The 18,950-nt window shown below is 28.4% G+C and overlaps 1 protein-coding gene across 3 annotated transcripts in view; it reads left to right on the top strand.

Annotated features, from left to right (window-relative positions):
* Positions 1-18,950, top strand: part of LOC107436168 (glutamate receptor ionotropic, kainate 2) — a 37,518-nt gene that overhangs the window by 3,636 nt on the left and 14,932 nt on the right. The window contains exons 1-6 of one of the 3 annotated variants that reach the window (XM_043040312.2): positions 6,620-6,828; positions 8,291-8,446; positions 12,450-12,701; positions 13,835-14,037; positions 16,462-16,515; positions 18,213-18,374. In XM_043040312.2, the coding sequence (XP_042896246.1) occupies positions 6,789-6,828; positions 8,291-8,446; positions 12,450-12,701; positions 13,835-14,037; positions 16,462-16,515; positions 18,213-18,374 (867 nt within the window). In that variant the 5' untranslated portion in view covers positions 6,620-6,788. Of the gene's footprint in view, positions 1-6,619; positions 6,829-8,290; positions 8,447-12,449; positions 12,702-13,054; positions 13,112-13,834; positions 14,038-16,461; positions 16,516-18,212; positions 18,375-18,950 lie in introns of those variants that run through there. The other 2 variants (XM_043040311.2, XM_071181268.1) reach the window with 2 other exon arrangements.

Below are 18,950 nucleotides of genomic sequence, written 5' to 3'. Positions count from 1 at the left end.
TTTACTTCAGGTATACTACATTACATGTATTTTTTTGTTGATTTTATTTGCAAATGGCTAACAGACAAAAAAAACATAAAGGTTTGCTTAAAGCCATGCTGAAATCTGTTGTTCATCAGTAAAATGAATGTTTAAACACGAAAAAGATAGCGTTGGTTAAATGACTAATGTGGTCAAATGCATCATGTTTCGCCTAAATGCACATATTAAAATTCATATTAAAATTTAAATTGTATTAAAATTAAAAAACACGCATTTATTCAAATAATGATTTTTTAACTTCTAATCAAATATGTTCTTCTGAATTGGAATAAATTTTGAAATATTCTGCTAAAATAAGAAATAAAATGTCTGTAAACTACAAAAAGATATGAATAAGTGATAACAATCTACTTACTTGTCTTTTCCCGGTAAATTATAATCTCATATTTTGAATATTTTTTATTAAATACTGTTGAAGTAGAACAATTGTAAAGAATTTTAATAAAAATCCTCCTAAAGTAACTTAATTTTCGAACAATTATAATAAATTCATATTAAATTTTTGTTTACTTAACTATTACTGTAACTAGTTATATGTAAACTATTTCATTTCTTTCAGTTAATTTTCAAAATTATTTTTAAATAATTGATCTGAAATCTAATTTTTTGTCTCGTGAACGTCTGCATGCTTAGTTGAAAATACTTCATTATGATTTAAAGGATCTAAATGAATGTTATTTGATAATAAGAGAAGAAAAAGTATACTATAGAGAAAATATCATTTTAAGAAAATTTCAGTTAAAATTTATAAAAATGCTTTTCAACTTGGCATTTTCAACCAAATGTGCATTATATCGATGGACTTTTTACATATTATCATAGATTGAATAAATAACACTAAATATATGATATACAATATAGTAAGGATGAGAAAAACGTAGGAAGCATCAAATTATTCAGACATCAGAAGTTTTTATTTTTCCAACTGTTGAAAAAATAAAAATTTAATAGCTTGTTATCCATCAATTGTACACAAAATTTAAAAATTTATTATTCCAGTTTATTTTTTCCAACAACTGCGCACAAAACCTTCTTCTCATGAAAGAATTAGCAATGTTTCATTACATAAACAGATAAAAATGTTACACAATAAAAATCTTTCCCATTAACTGATTTTGGGGTCCAAAAAGCCCAAAATAATTTGTTATATCTTCGCAAGTATGCTTCAAAACAAAGAGATTTAGTGAAATAATTAAAAAGAGCAACGTATAAACTTTGAACACTTTTTTGATCAAATTAGTGCATAAACGAAGTAAAATTTTAATTCCTAAAATGTAACAAAATTATTTGAATTCAAGAAATAGTTAAAATTTTTCTTTAAATTAAATATTTAGAGTTCAAATAAAATAATGATTAACTATTTTAGTTAGTTCAATTAACGAATGTTATGGTAAACAAAGATTGTAATATATATAGTTTAATGAAAAAAGAAAGCTTTTTTTATAGGCGTGTGTTATATTTGTTGCTCAATGATTAACATAATGATGCTAAGAGGGCTTTATTAAGTTGAAAGTGCTATGTCATGCTGAGCAATGAGGTATATATTTAGTTTAGGGCTAATGATGGTTATCGATAGTTATTTTACTTTAAATCGACATGTTTCAACAAAAAAAAGGCTAATTACAAACGTCTGTTTTAAGATAACAAACTTTGGATTTTCTTGATTAGCTTGATCTTTTTAACAATATTATTGGCTGTTAAGCTGCAGAAAAATGCATCCACCATCAATGTGTTATAATAATAAAATATTTTATTTTGTGTTAAAGTTTTCTATAAACGAAATTTAACAAAAAGAAGTTAAATACTTTATTAACTTTTCGCACCAAATAAGGATACTCTGTAATCTACTATCATAAAATACTTGTAATGTATCAATGCGACATATCAATCTATATTAAACGCTCTTCTGCGCGATTTTAAGTTAATCAGTTGCTTCTCTGAATTAATTCAATCGACATTTTGTAAGGAAATAACCTTTGCCACTTAAAAATATGTTTCTAAAATGCCTAATAAGAAATTTTTTCAAACTCTAAGCTGCAAAATCTCTTTCATCATTGGAATATCATTATGTATTTAAAGATAGCCAAACTGAGTTTTGTATGAATTAGTTTCAAGTTATGCAAGAATAAAAACAGTAACGTTTTATGAAAATTTCGGATGATATGGTTAACACAGGAATATTTTAGAAAGATGCGTATTGATGGATGAGAAAATGCTATCAAATCCTAAACCAAAGATAGGAGTGGTAGGCTGGATGCTTAATGTTTCAAACGCTGAAAAGAGCCCAAGTAATTAAGTGGATAAAGCTTCTCCTGAATAGGTTTTAAGTAAATTTCTACAATGTGAAATGTGTTTTCCTTTGATTGCAAAATCTCCTTCATCATTGGAATATCATTGTGTATTTAAGGATAGCTAAACTGAGTTTTGTATGAATTAGTTTCAAGTTATGCAAGGATAAAAACAGTAACGTTTAATGAAAATTTCGAATGACATGGTTACGGCGAGCACATTTTAAAGAGATAAGTATTGATGAATGAGAAAATGCTATTAAATCCTAAACCAAAGATAGGAGTGGTAGGCTGAATGTTTGATGTTTCAAACGTTGTAAAGAGCCCAGGTAATTAAGTTGATAAGAGCATAATGTATGGACATGTGCTAGAAGTCACGACAATAAATGTATTTTTTGCTCTCCTGGGTGTTTGGTGGAAGGAAAAAAGATGAAATCTTCGAATGACATGATTAAATCAAGCAAATTTTTGAACGACTCGTTAAAACGCATCTTCATGGATATGAAGATGGATAGGAGTGGTAGGCTAGATGCTTACTTTTTCAAACGGTGTGAAGAGCCCAAGTAAATACGTTGACAAAGCTTCTCTGAATAAGTGCTGTATGAACAAATCCGATTTCTTTGGAATGTAAGCGTTCTTCGGTATTTCGTTACTTGCAATTTTCATATTTATGTTTTTCTCTATAGTTGTGAAAATATTAATTGCAAAAAAATTATCCTGACCGAGTAGGTGATTTTAATGATTAAGTTTTTCTTTAATTTCTAAAATTTCTTATATTTTTTTACATCTTATTGTTAGAGGATGTTTCTAAACATTGGCTTTCCTCCAACTTCTTACCTCTTCAAGTTTAAATTTATGTGTTTTATCTTACATCTCTAACGTTACTAAGTTTCTGAAAGGTTATCGTAATCTCATCGCAAAGTTAGATTTAGATTTGATTAACCTTCAAGCAGCCATTCACCCTTGCATTTATATATTTAGCACCTTTAAATTGTCGATGTCATTGTGACAACGGGAAAAAACAATTAAAGAAATTGTTTACTTCAGGTATAAATGTTACTTTTTTAGCTATCTACTCTCTTTTATCCATTATCACGTTAAAGCCACTCGTTATGTTCTTTGCGACTGTCGTATTTTTAGAAGGAAATAACAGTTTACTTTCGAACCTCAAAAAAGTAGAATGCTTTTTCCGTATTTGTAATGTAGATGAACATTTGTTTCCGTAAATTTAGAAAAAAAGAGGTGTTACGAATATTATAAGTAAACTTTCTTTCTAAAGCAGAATTTATGATTGCCGAACAAAAATTTAGTTTTAAGTAAATTTCTATAATATGAAATGTATTTTCCTTTCGATGCAGTGAATAATATTTTAATTTAGATAAGTTTTATTCGATGTTTATTTTCGTTTTTTTTTCTACTTGCAACACTTTTTGATGCACATAGCCGCTAAAAAAGAACAATGTCTTATCAATTCTATTTGAAATAAAAAAGGCATCACACTGTTAGAATTTTCCTCTTGAAATTAAGGTAAAATGACCGACAGCAGTGTGTCCATCCTATTAACCGTAACATTTATGGTTAGGAACATTTTTTCACCTTTACGGTTTTGAAACCATTTACTACTGGTATAGCTAAAAAGCCGTGAATACAAAATTGTTACACATTTATGTGGGAGTTATAGTACCGTTATCTAACAGTCAAGGGGTACAGATTGAAGAGTGGGGGACACTGGCAACTCTTCACGTGTTTACGGAATGGAAGAAATATTGTTGTATCAACGCTGAGATTCGAACCCCAGTTCAGCCGGTCATGGGTGTGACCAATTAGCTCCCTCAACTTCAGTACGTACCCAGTTGCATGTAACAAAATGGCTTCATAAAGTGAACCTAGTTGGTGTGAATAGAATTCTGGCTGTTTTAAACTGTATAAGGTAAAAACAATCAAGAAACACTTTTTCTCACACTTTACAGTTTTAATATCACATTTCTGGTGGTTCTTTGACTGGTTTGGTTGAATATGGTAAAATAATAATTAAATAAATTGTTATTTAACCATTTTATCAAAATATTTCTTATATTATAGCTACTGAATGTCTTTCAAAGCATCTTGATAACTTTGTAAACTGTCAGCATCCTCTTCTCTTCTAAATTTCAAATATTATTACATCAGCCTTCTTCTTCTTGATAGAATTCATATTATTGAACTGAGTGACTCAAAATATGCAATTAAACAATATAATTTCGCCATTACATAAATTTCCTAAATTCACATAAATTTCTCTATTAATGTTCCAAAAAAATAATAATAAACACTCTTGTAAAAAAAAAAAAAAAAAAGGATTTATCGCTCGAATTTGGGAAACCTACCACAGATAAACTTCGCATTTTTTCCCGTTTTCCTAAATATTTTGTTTCCGCTCTAGACAACTGACTGATCATAGAAATTAAATTAATCTAATGTACAGAAAAAATTGCTAGAATTTTAAAATTTCCTGTTTTAGACAAAATTCTACTTATAAGAGCCCTGGTGGCTCAAGGCTCAGGGGATAGAGAGCTCCTAATGAGGTGACCCGTGTTCGAATCGCAGCAAAGGCTGGCTCCGCCCTCGGCTTACACCGGCAACACTGCTGAAGTAAAATATCATCAGTGCTTGACTGATCATAGGCTAAAGTTCGGCTAACTGTGTATTGGGCTAACTGTGAAAAGTTTTCGTTGTTTTCCTCTCCATGTAACGCAAATACTGGTTAGTTTCATTAAAAAGTCCACCACGAAGGCAAAAAAGTTTCTCCAATACTTAATTCAGGTGTTCCCTTGTCTTCTGGATCGCATTTAAACTTACAAGGCTACGGAGTTGAACTTTGGTAATTGTCGCTCAAAATTGAGTCTGTGGTTCAACGACGGTTATAAAATGTACAATAAAATAAGATTCTACTTATGCCCATATTAGACACAGTTTGTTGTCCATGATATTTTTAGAATAAAATTGCAGTTTACATTGAGATCACAAAAATATAAAGTACACTATTCTGTATGCTCTGTTATCATTTATGTTATTTTTGCAAATGTTACGGAGAAATTAAGTTATAAAATTTGAATACAACAATCAATATTTCTCAATTCTTAATAACCGGTTAAAAGATTTGAACTAAAGATAATAATGTATAGTCCTTATTATTTATTATTTTTTTCAATAAAAAACCTTGAAATTATTGTCTAATGCATAAGTAGCTTGCGAATAATAAAATAACGTTTTAAATTTACTTTTTTTTTACCATTATCAAGTTTTCTTATCGGATATAAGTAATGAGTCAGTACAAATCAATAAAATGTGCAAACAAAAGCTGCGAATATGTATAGTATTTGATTTTAAACCAGTATATTTGTAATTTCTCCCCCCCCCCGGGTTTGCTTAGTTTTCTTTAAATACTAATAATAATTTACTAGTAATTATTAATTATCTAAACTGAGTCTTATCCACTTTTGCAACAATAATATTTAAAAAAGCAAAATTTCATGAAAATTGGAAAAATAGGTAATTTAATTAAAGCATTTTCCAATAATTAATGTTTAGGTTCCTTTCAATGGTTAGGTTAAGGAGTAAAGTACCCAACTTTTACCTTAACTTCTCAGTCTATTATTTCTCTCATAATCGTATAAACTTTTGCTTATCTCATTATGGAAATCAGGATCAATGATAAAAGATAAAATAATGATAAAACTTAAGAAAAAAAATGCTATTCCATACCTTGACCAGGAATTATAATTTGACTTTAAAAATAATTTCATATTATAATGTCCATTTTGTTACAAAACAAAACCACTTCTTCAACCAATTGTAAAAAGTTTGAGAAATTTACGAGACCTAAAATTATCAACAAAACGAAATATTTTATAAGAAAAATGGGGGACAGCGAAAACGCATATAAATTTCTGTTATTCCTCGAATTCTCTATTACGTTTACCTTAAAAACACGCAAACTTTCTTGGAATTTATTACACATTATTGGAAGTGTTTTTTTTTCTTCCTGTTTATATTCTAGCCTTGACACCTTTCAACAGGCGAACAGCCTTAAAATTACCACTTCTGTCTGCCAAAAAGTTGTTTAGTTTAAAACGTGTAAAAAAGGGTGTTGTTTAGGAAATAACATAATTTACAGAACAGACTAAACTCCATTTATCTCGTTGCTTATCGTTGTTCTATTCATAGCGACAAGAAAGAAAATACGGACAGAACGGTGGGTACGGTTTCGTTGAATTTGGGGTACATCCAGGAAAAATGAGTGGAAAGGCATTTTGGGCATAAAAAAACAGAAGTGCCATATGAACAGATTCTTATTCATATGAAGTAACTACTCGTTGTTTTAATACGTAAAAAAATACTAAAACTCATATTTAATTATAAGATATGTGTCAAATTAAAAATACAGTATAGGCCTTAATAACAGAAGCTGGATTATTTATGTATTCTGGTTTATATAGAGTTGTTACGTCAAAATTTGGTAAGTAGAATGTGCTTTAGTCAAAGCGCAGAAAATTCTATTTTACGATGTTTTTGAGTGAATTCTATCATAAAGTATTTCGTTTGCTTTACTCAAATCTAACAAAATTCTATTTTGCGATGTTTTTGAGTGAGTTCTATCATAAAGTATTTTGTTTGTTTTACTCAAATCACAGAAAATTCTATTTTACGATGTTTTCGAGTGAGTTCTATCATAAAGTATTTTGTTTGCTTTACTCAAATCACAGAAAATTCTATTTTACGATGTTTTCGAGTGAATTCTATCATAAAATATTTTGTATTAGTCAAAGCACAGGAAATCATAAAGTATTTTGTTAGAATGAATTTTATTTCAAGATAAAGTTGATAAAATGAAATTTAATTTCACCGTATTTTGTTTACGCGATATCACATCCGAACGATTTCAATCTCTCGATATTCTGTTAGAGTAAGTTTCATTTTACGATATTTTATCAGAGGGAGTTTCATCGCACGACATTTAGTAAGAGTGGAATTTTGTACTTACTTATTTTGTCCATATGAGTTTATGTTCCATCATAGGATATTTTGTTAAACCGAGATTTTATCCCAATGTTAACAATGTCCACGTGACAGCATATCCCATGGAATTGTGTCAGAGAGAGGTTAATTCTTACTATATTTTGCAAGAGTGGGTTTATTTTCAATGATATTTTGTGCCGCCTTTTTTGACCAGGCATGCCATGATCATTCTTTGTTTTTCACAAATGCTTCAGTGACAATAATTCTTTGATTGCATTTATAAGATGTAATTTAAAAAAATACAAATTACAAAAGTATTTTAACTCGATAAAACAAAAACAGGTGATGATAGTTAAGCATTTCGCGTTTCACAAGTGCATAAAATCAGAAATCCATCACAAACGCATAAAATTCTGCACCAATCAGAATGAGTCAATTTCTGAGTAGCTAATTGTGATGAATTTTCAATTGCTAATTATAGCTTGATGACAATAAAAGTTTTAGTATTTTTTTGACCGCAGCAAGCAAAATTCATTTTCGAATCTAATGATGAATTCTATTAAATTGATTGATTCTGTAAAACGAAAATAAATCCCATTAAATCGATTTCATCCATTTAATCCCCCAAATAGGTTAAAAAGAATAGTGAATTAATGATTTCAGCAAAAAAAGAAAACTTGAGAAAGTACTAAGGTCAATTATGTAAGTCTTGCATTGTATAAATAAATTTTTAAAATCATAATTTTTAGAGTTGAGTTATTGAAACCAAATATCCAAATAAATTAAAAATACTGTTCTTCTGACTTTTTAACTCTTTTAATTTTTGTTAAACGCCACTAGAATTTATTTAATCAAATTGAGACATTTTCAATAATTGTTACACATTTAGACAATATAATTTTCTTTCAAATTTTAATTCGCTTCTATTTATTCACTTTAATAATTGTATTATTTGTTTTTAGGCGGCTTATTTGAAAAGGATGAGGACGAAATTGAACTAGCATTTAGAATTGCAGTAGATAGAGTAAACACAGATGAAAATTTGCTTCCTAATTCCAGAATGGTGGCTCTGGTGGAAAAATTACATTCCGATAACAGTGTACTAACGTCTAAAACAAGTAAAATAAGACTTTAATAACTTTTCATGAATCTACATTGTATCTTGCATTTATGTTTATAGGAGATCTGAAAATCATGGAAATGGTTAAATTACTCATTAGATCAAAAATTCATTAGAACACTCATGAGAATTATAAAAAAAGGCTTTATTTTAATATTTTAAAACATTTCTGGTAAAATTACCGTACTGTATAATAATAATATTTTTGGCAGAAAAAAATAATTCTAGTTAATAAAATCAAAATATATGGTATTTAAACCATTTATTAAGGTAATTATTCGTTTATATGATAATGGTTTACCGGAAATTCCGATTTTCAAAATCATGGTTCTTTTTACTATACATTTAGTAAAATATACAAAACTGGAAAGTAAATTTAACCGAATAAATGATTTCTATGCTATGTTTTAAGGCATCATGATAAAGTTTCAACATTTATCACGCATTATTAAAACCTGTATTTTATTGCTAATATTACCAAAATCATTGCCTAAGCGTTTCGGTTAAAATTACCAAAAGTTTCGATCTTTAAATAGAACCAGAAACATGGTAAATTTTACATTCTTTTAGTCGTTTCTACCGTATTTCTTCTCGGTATGTATTCGATGATAACAAACTCGAACTTTGGACCCTCTAAAGTGATTTGAGAGATAACTTCAATTAGGAACCCTCTTTTAATTAAAATATTTAATAATTTCTAACTTTAAAACCTTAAGTAAGAACCGTTTTTAGATAAACTTTTTTAATTAACTTGCTTTAACTAACTATAAAATCATAAACAGAAACCCTTTAATTGAAAATTTGAATTCTGCTGAAAAAAATGCACCGTATTTCGGTCAACAAATTTGGGTCAACATTCTTCACTTTGGGGCACGGGTGACGATGAAATCTTAAAAGAGGACTAAGAAAAAAATTGTTTAAAATGATGATGTCTCAAATATTTACCATCAGGTCAAAAAAGTAAGAATAGAAGTGTGTGGTATTTAGACAAGCCTAATTAAAGATATCGAAATTAACCCCCGACCCATCTAGAGTTTTGAACTGAATGATTGAGCTATTTTACCATTTCCATACTTTTTAAACACCCTGTATATTTTCATATTCCTTGTTAAAATGAAATAAAAAAATATATTAATGTCTTTAAATTATTATTTGAGGAAATATCAAAGTATCCAAAAACAGTTTATTTGTAGGATAGGACTGAAAGGCCTCTAATTTCATTAATTATGTCTGCTTTAAGTTATTTCAACAATTAAACTAGTTTTAAAACTAGTTATCCCCTTTCACTGTTATTGATTCTTATAAAGATTCATCGGATTTTGATAGTATTTTTTAAAAATTTATGAATCAATTTCCTGTCAATTATGTATAATTGTTTCTTTCATTTTGACAAGAAGTCTAAAAATAAATATTAAGGGGAGTGATTATGAAACATCTTGATTATAATCATTCCGTATTGACCAAAAATACTGGTTGAAATACTTAAACGTAAGCAACTTTAGAGTGGCAGGGAAATTTTTGAAAGTGTATAGTAGTACATATGAATAATTATCTCTTTTAATAATAGCAATTGTAATATATTTTAAAGCTCAGCTTTCGTAAAATCTGATATTCACGAAAAATATCAGATATTTCGTGAATGCTTGCGAAATATTGAGGCACCTTTAACAGATTTAAAATAAAATATTTATAATGATTGTTCTGATAAATTACGACACCAGGCACAAAAACGTATTTTCTCTAAATAAACATATCTTTTCTTCGGCGGATTTGGATTTCTGACCCTCAAAATATGGGGGCAGCTGCAACCTTGAAAATATTGTATAAATAATTTGGTCAAGAGAGCGATGCAAAGTTTGGCTCCCTTAATGTAAATTCTCTTTCATTGTCCATTTCGCCATATCATGAGAATATTCAGGATGGTAGTATTAAGGGGAGGAATGAGCAAATCAAAATAATTTTTGGCTATAATTATAAAATTCGTTTACTTAAAGAAAGATTCCATGCAAAAAATTGCTAACATTCTAATTAAAATAATTAAAATTTTTATTTATTTTTCCTTATTTAATTTCATAATGTGCGAAAGAAAATTTGAAATGCAAGCTAAACAAATTTTTACATCATTTTAACGAATGTAATTTCATAAGTCAAAATATAAAATTTGAATTAAATCGGTCTAATAGTTCCTTAGAAATGTATATTTAAATGTAAATGTTCCTCCCTCATTTAACAAAACAGAATTTAAATAAGTTATGTCACTTTGAAGCATTTCTTCACAGTATATTTAAAGTGATCAACTACTAAGATTAGTGTTTTTTGCTAAGTAGAAAATGTTAAAAAAGAAAAGTTCTTAATGTCTGAAGGAGAAAAAAAAAGTTGTGTTGTTTTAAAATTAGCTTTTAACTCAACTGTCACCTTCAATAAATGCATATGCTGTGCGGGTGGTTCGTTCTTTTCTCCGTTTTCATTGAAATGCCATCCAGTTTAAAAAATTTCTACGTTTTGTCAAATTTTTGTGGTGCATTGTAATCGAAATAAAAAAGAAATACGAATATCATTGATTGCTTTACCATTAATTGTAAGCTCATGAACTTGTAACCTGATTCATTGATGATTTTTTTCCTATTCAGTAATTCAGATATTCACAAATGCATATGTTCAATATTTGACTGATTTATTCATGCTTCAATTCACTGATTTGTTCATATGTTAGTTATGCGTAAATTCACTTATTCATCATGCACTGTAATCCAAATCAAATTACGGTATAAAATGTCGGTCCTTTGGATTCATCATTCGTAAAATCCATTTTGACCGTAAAATATTAAACTGTAATTTTAGTAGTAATATTTATTTAATAAGAGTGATTCAGTGATTTTACGGTAACTATTACTGTAAAAATTACGATATATCAGATTTTTTTACTATACTTTAAAAATATACTTTATGGTAAAAAGTGTCGGCACCCTAAGTCCCAGAACTTTTTACTGAAATCTAGGTTTTGATTTGCCGATTTATAGAATCACTTACTTTCGTCTATCATTCATCTCTTCTTATTTAATTTCTCGCTATTTCAGGAAAATAAGCAAACACTAAGCTGTAAATAATTGCAAATATTAGTAGTACATAATGTTTCATGAAACAACTGAAAATGCTGACTTATTGGTCCCACTTAAACATCTGAAGATGCTTAAAAGGTCTTATTTTTTAATTCTGTTTTTCTTTTATTTGTAATAAATTAGACCCTTAGTGTGATGATCACGACCTTCGTTTCGATTTTATGAACATGATTTATTGTGTTTTGACAATGTTTGCATATACCAATACTAAAAATAAATTTAATATGGACAACAAAGGGACGACTGTTTCGGTACTACAAGTAGGATTCATCATCAGCTCTGAAACACTGCAGCTATCATTCTGCGTCTTGACAATGATGATGTTACTTTCTGATATAACAGAAAAATTCGTCTATGACTCATTAGGTATACTTTGTTTCTACGTTCTTTTGCTACCTGCACAAAGGAAACCCGCTATATGATATGATATGATTATTATTCTATTTTTTGTCGCTTTGTATGATTATTATTCTATTATGCACGGATTAAAGCTAAACTAAACTCAGTGGCACGACAGCCCGTGGAGGGCCAAGGCCTACTGTGCCCATCTCAGCTTTCTTGACCTTGGGCTCAGTTGTGCATGATGCTCAGGTTAGATGGTCAGCCGAACGCGGAACCCCCAGTGTTTAGTTCCCAAGCATGCTTGATACTCATTCATACCCACTGAAGGGATGAAAAGCTCAACCTTGCCCGGATTAGCTATTGGTTCTCATATTCGATCAATAAAAAAACTCAATCAATCATTAAACTGTGAAATTCAATGGAAAGTATAAAAAGGAGTTCAGTCCATCAACAGACTAAAAAAATCAATCATTTAATGTCTAATTTCTATCAATCCCTTCAATTGTTCAATAAATTGACAGTTATAAAATGTTGATTTAGGTTGTTCGCTACTGCATAAAGGAATTGCTGCTTTATTTGGTCCTCAGTCTGATTTGACCAGTATGCATATTCAATCAATCTGTGATGATTTTGAAATACCTCACATCGAAGCCCGATGGGAATATCGGTTCAGGAGAGACCAGCTGTCCATCAACTTATACCCTCATCCAACTGTCATCAGCAGGGCATTTATCAGACTAATCCACATATTAGACTGGCATGACTTTTTCTTACTCTATGAAGATGACACAGGTATAAATGAAATATGTAACTTTACAAGGTGATTAGTTATTTCGTAATTTTTTTTAATCAGAAGATAGTAAAGCTAAATGTTGATTCTTTTGCTCCATTCACTATTTATCTGTAACTGCGTATAGACTTTATCTGTAACTGTGTTATAAGACTAATTTCCATATTAGACTGGCATGACTTTTTCTTACTCTATGAAGATACACAGGTAAGAATGAAATATGTAACTTAATTAGGTGATTAGTTATTTCGTAATTTTTTCAATCAGAAGATAGTAAAGCTAAATGTTGATTCTTTTGCTCCATTCACTATTTATCTGTAACTGCGTATAGACTTTATCTGTAACTGTGTTTTAAGACTAATTCACATATTAGACTGGCATGACTTTTTCCTACTCTATGAAGATGACACAGGTAAGAATGAAATATGTAACTTTATTAGGTGATTAGTTGTTTCGTAATTTTTTTAAGTAATAGATGATAAATTATTTAGTGCTCATTCATTTCAAAGTAGGTTAACACACATTTATCCTCATATTCTCGAGTGTTATTGGTTAAAATAATCTAAAAATTAATTACTAATTTGTTAAAAATGCAGTTTCACACTAAAGTATTTATATGATGTCATGAAAATCATTAAGTTATCTATACATATGATAAAACAAAGAATGTGTGTGTGGCTGTATATGTCTGGATATCGGATTGCGAGTATACCATAGGAATAAAAACTGCAGTATTCAACATGAATATTTTAATTAGACTTTTTATAAGGAATTTTTTAAGGTGTATTTCAGATACGTTTTTTGTGTGATTTTTTTGATATATCTGTAGTGTAAAGCATATTTCGTTCACACGAAACGTCCAAAAATTTTAATTTTTAGTTCCATCTTAATTTTCTGATTTTTTTTCTTCAAAATGAAATCTTCTAATTTTTTACTAGGATTATTATTTTTTTTTTTAGTTTTAAAAAAATAATTTGAGAAACTCACTTTTTCATTAGCTTTTTTACCCCGAAATTATAATTATATTTAATATAATTGTTACATCGTTAATTATAATTATTATTTTATTTTTAATTACTATTTTTAAAGAAATGTCTTTATTATTTTGAAATTTAACTATTTTAAATTTTTTCAGCTATCGTCAGAATGAAGGAAATATTAGAAGAAGGAGAAAAAGAAAATTGGGATATCCATATATTTCAATTTAGTGAATCACTATACCGAGAGAAATTCCAGGAAATAATGGAGTTCCAAAAATCTCGAACAAAACAAGGAATGCCTGACTATAGGATAGTTTTAGATGTCCCAGGAGATAAACTATGGAAAGTTCTTAAAGCAGTAGGTGAAAATCAGCATAATTTTTCATTTTCTTTGATTGGAATAAATAAATAATTGAAAAACCGTTAATATAATTTTCGGTCTAAGATACAGATCATAAATTTTTTTCAGAACAATTTTTTAATTCCTTTATTAAACTTTATAGAAATATATCTTAAGCGTCATTTGGCCAGTCCAGAAATGAATTTCAAGGTCACTTTGCCAGACAGTTGGAATTTAATTGCTTTCTAGCATTATATTATGAATGATGCTTTGCTAACATATGGATTAAAGGAAAAGTATAACTCCGCTGATTGTCACATTTATTCACATGAGATAAGTAAATAAATCTAAAAACTTTATTAATTTTAATAAAATATAAAATATGTACGAAAATAAATCAGACTGCATTGTAAAAATAATATTTAAATTTGTTTAGGATAATAGGATATAAATATAATTTTTCGTACAAGCGAAATTAGATTTTAAATACAGAATAAAACAGTCCTTGAAAATACAGTAATAGAGAAAAATATTAAGACTATATATGGTGCTCTTATTTACTTGTGGAGAAGGTATGATATGAGAAATTCAATTTGGTATTAAATTTGCTGTATTAGTAATATACCTTATTCCCTTCTCAAATTAATAAAGAGCACTTCTTCTCTTTCTTCTTCCATAGCTCTACAGCCTTTTGTGGATCCTGGTTTGTTCCACAACTCTATTCCATGCAGCTCTTTATCTTTCTTCTCCCTCCACCCAGTCGCCTATAACGTCGTTCTCCTATCTTTTCCTTGGCCGGCTTGGTTTTATGATTTAGCACTAACCAGCCAAATTCGTGAAAAACGCAAATAAAAGTTTATGAATACTTTATATATTCTAGTTAAATCTTCGACAATGGAGCAGTGGCCTAGTAATAGTAAACTTGGTTAACGGCGGGGAACTCGGGTTTGAATAGTACAATGGACGTTTTTTTTTCTTTTCATTCTTTACTTTCCGAATACATTTTTTTAATTTGCAAATAGATAAAATAAAATAAATTTAAATAAAAATTTTTCTTGATAGTTGTATTCTTAAAATTATTTGATGTCTCTTGATATTTAATTTACAGTAATTTAATCATTCAGTAAAATAATAATATGTATCATTAAAACTTATAATAACTAAAAAATTTACTCTGTTATTAATTAAATAGGTATACTATATATTTTATTTCCTGAGCAATAATCTAAAATATAACTGTCAAGAAAAATATTTTTAAAAAAAAATTATTCATTTTTGAAACGTTTTTGAAGTTGATCTGATAAAAAAATATTTCATTAATAATCAAAAATATTTCTTAATTTCTTAAAAATTTAAAAGCTTTACAGTCATATTTAATCATTTTATTAAAAATCGGCAAAAAATTGACAATTAGTGGTTGTTTTTTATTTTTATATACAGCCTTCAGTAGAGCTTCTCAATTTTACTCAATTAAATAAGCCTCTTCTATTATTTCATTGAAAGATTTTATTTTTAATGTAATTTTAATGTTTAACTAGAAAAATATAATAAATGAAATAAAATAATTTATGCTTCAATTAATTTTATATGTAAGAAAAAAAATCTGTAATACAAAAAAAATAATGTAATTCAAATAAAAAAGTTACAGTTTATAATTTAAAAAAGATAGTAAATAAAATAAAATTATATTTAAATTAATACTTTTAGCAAATTAAAATGGATTACTAAGAAAGGTACTGCTTTAAATACATCTTTAAAGCTCATTATTAATATAACAAGTTTCATGGCTAGCTACAGTTCCCAATTCGTGTCCTTTCTTTGTCATATATAATCATATAGTTTACTGATTGTAAAGAAACGGTTCCCAGTAGAACACCGAAGTTAAGCATCACTGACTGCTGTCTGTAAGTAGAAAGGATACCACTTTGATCAGCTTGCGTGAGGACCGAAGGTATCGGTCCTCGTTAAACTGTTCTACCGTAAAGTGCTCAACTTCGCGTGCAGGTCTATCAAAGCAGGGGAGCCATCCCCTCTGCAGAGGTGCAAAATTGCGATGGTGTGTCTTCAGATCATTCTCAGGGATATTTCTCAGACCGTCGCCAACAGCCCATTGTCAAGCTCTAGTGTGACGTAAATAAAGTACTCACCTACCTATCTTTGTTTATATTTGTACAGTGAACTTTTGTGAGACTTTGTGTAAACTATAGAAAAAAATAATAAATGCCAATTTAATAATGTTTATCTTTACATAAGAATTTTTTTTAATAAAATATGATTGCGTATTTTTCTTACAATATTTTCTTAATATTTCAAAATTCTTGATATAAGGAAAAAGATTGTCATTTAAAACTAAAATAAAATCATGTTTACTTTCTTCTGTAATGCATTACCAATTCGTTGTTCTTATTCAATAATTATTAATACCACAATAATTTGTTACAGGCTCAACAAGTTGGCATGATGACTGAATATCAAAATTACATTATTGCATTCCTGGTAAGAAAAGCAACGCAAGTGAATGCTAAATTTTATTTAAATTATAGAGAAAATGAAGGTTAAATGTATGAAATTTTATAGAGATCAATAATTTAAGGCATGATACACATTAATAATAATAATCACGTACGATATTTTCCTTTTAAAATTAAGAGCATTGAACACTATTTCGAGTTTAAAATGTAACCATAAACTTAATACGAGAACAATACCAAAAGTACTGTTTTTTTCTGAAATACCAAAATCTGTTTATTTTTCAAAAGTATAAATATATATTTTGAGGGAAGTAATTTTTTTCCTACTTAATTTCCATTTCAGTCTAAATATTTTTGTTGACGTTATGTCAGTTTCTGTATGCGCTTATCATATTATCTCCCTGTAGCTGTCACTAAGCTTCATTTTTTATTTCATCAATCTCCATACTGTTCCTCCTTTGCAGTAATTTTAATGGAACATCATCACACATTCACCATATAGTTCAAACTTATTCCCCATGGCTATCATCTTCTATTACGAGAAGAAGTATGGAGGACAATGCAGGGCCATGGTGGATAGCTGGAAGAAAGTTTCCCTTTAATAAAAATTTCCACTTAAAATTTCCATTTCAAATTTTGCTTTGATGAGAATTTCCATTTTACTTATTTATACTCCTAAATAAAATAAAAATTCCGTTGAGATAGTAAAATTTATAAATATTTTTCGTTAATTTTCTTGTATTTCACTTAACAAAATTAAAATAAGTATTTTTTAAAAGAAAAAGCTCTTGTTATTGTTCTTGAACATTTTTCAGGCTAGAAAAAATTATAACAAAGATTTGTTTTTAAAAAATCATGTTTTCGAATTCATAAAATAAAATTAAAAAAAAGATTTCAGTTAAAGAAAACTGGAAATTTCACAATAAAATAAAATTTTTTTTAAACATATATACTTCAAAAAATATTTCAGTATTAAGAAATAAGAAACAAAATTTCATCATAATTCGCAATGAACCGACTCACTCCTAGACGTGCGTCAGATGTCTTAACCATGTAGCCACAAACGCACATCTTTCAACTGGTTTCTTAATTTCTATTTTAAATGAAATGAAGCTTAGCGAGGTCATATATTGATCCATGGGCCACAGTTACTGTAAATGTTCACCCCATACTATGTTTTAAACCATGAACTTTAATTTATGCCTTTCTTTTTGGAATAGATAGGAACGTTTTGAAAAAGTAATGAGTAAAAGTACAAGTACTTTAGGCAAAAGTGACGAGCAAATAGTAAAAAGCTTTGATTATAAAAAGTAACGAGTAAAACGTACAAGTGCAAGAACAAGACAAAAATAGGACGATTTTAAAGTACATTTCAAGGAAATCGAAAATTCAAAATTTAAAATCAAAAATTTCGGGAAAAAATATTTTTTCCAGAAATGGTTTTTAAAAAAAATGCAGAAAAAAGTTACGATTTCTTTGACTTTACATATTTGTTACAAACATTTGTACTTTTTCCCAGAAAAGTAACGGAAAAACAAATAAAAAATAATCAAGTACAAGTAAAATTACGTACATTTTACTTTTACTTTTTTTACAAGCAACGGAAGTAAAAGTTCTGACATGAATGTTCTTTCCAATAAAAACTTTATAGTTGCTCACATCTCATGTAAGTAATGCTTATATCTTGTTCTAATATTATTAACTTTTCTTGTATTTTTTAAGGATTTGCATACAATTGATTTGAGTGATTTTCAGTATGGTATGACTAACATCACAAGCTTGCGATTGGTTCAGGAGGAATCCCAGGAATTCCAATCTCTTCTGAATGAACTAAACCTTCGATTACTTCTTGTTAGAGACAAAGAGCCATTAAAAACTCTCAAGGTTACACATTAAGTTCAGTAAGAGCATATGATTTAATGTATTTATGATAAATTAAAAATGCAATTTTAAATTTGTAGTATTAATAAGAAAAAAAACTATCGACGTTTATACTGTTTACTTTTAAAATAGTCTTTGTAATAAGCTGTGAAAAAACTTTTTGATTTTGTTAAACATTGAAACATATTAAAAGTTTTAACTTTTTCAATATGTGTTTATTTCGCTCCTGTAATTAAGGAAAGCACGACAGCTGTTGTGTTGTTTTTTATAAAAATTATTCACCAATAATCATAATTTCATCGTTATCAAAACGGGTTAGACTGAATGTACAGTTTAATGACGCAAGAAATCAAATATGGCAGTACTACGATAAAACAATTGACAGATTTTGAGTAAATCATTTCATAGGAACATAATTATCCTTATTACACAATTAAAAGCACAAATGCTTTTACAAGACATACTTACACAAAAAGCATAAAGAATACATCTTTGCACCATTAAAATCATACAAATCTTCTGTTTAACTGAGATAGCTAACTTCCACCTTTGCGTGCTTGATTGTAAACATTTTAAGGT

This window comes from Parasteatoda tepidariorum, chromosome 5 (assembly GCF_043381705.1).
Source record: "Parasteatoda tepidariorum isolate YZ-2023 chromosome 5, CAS_Ptep_4.0, whole genome shotgun sequence".
Taxonomy (NCBI): domain Eukaryota; kingdom Metazoa; phylum Arthropoda; class Arachnida; order Araneae; family Theridiidae; genus Parasteatoda; species Parasteatoda tepidariorum.
The sequence above is the reverse complement of the archived record's forward strand: the minus strand, read 5'-3'. Positions and strand labels throughout refer to the sequence as shown.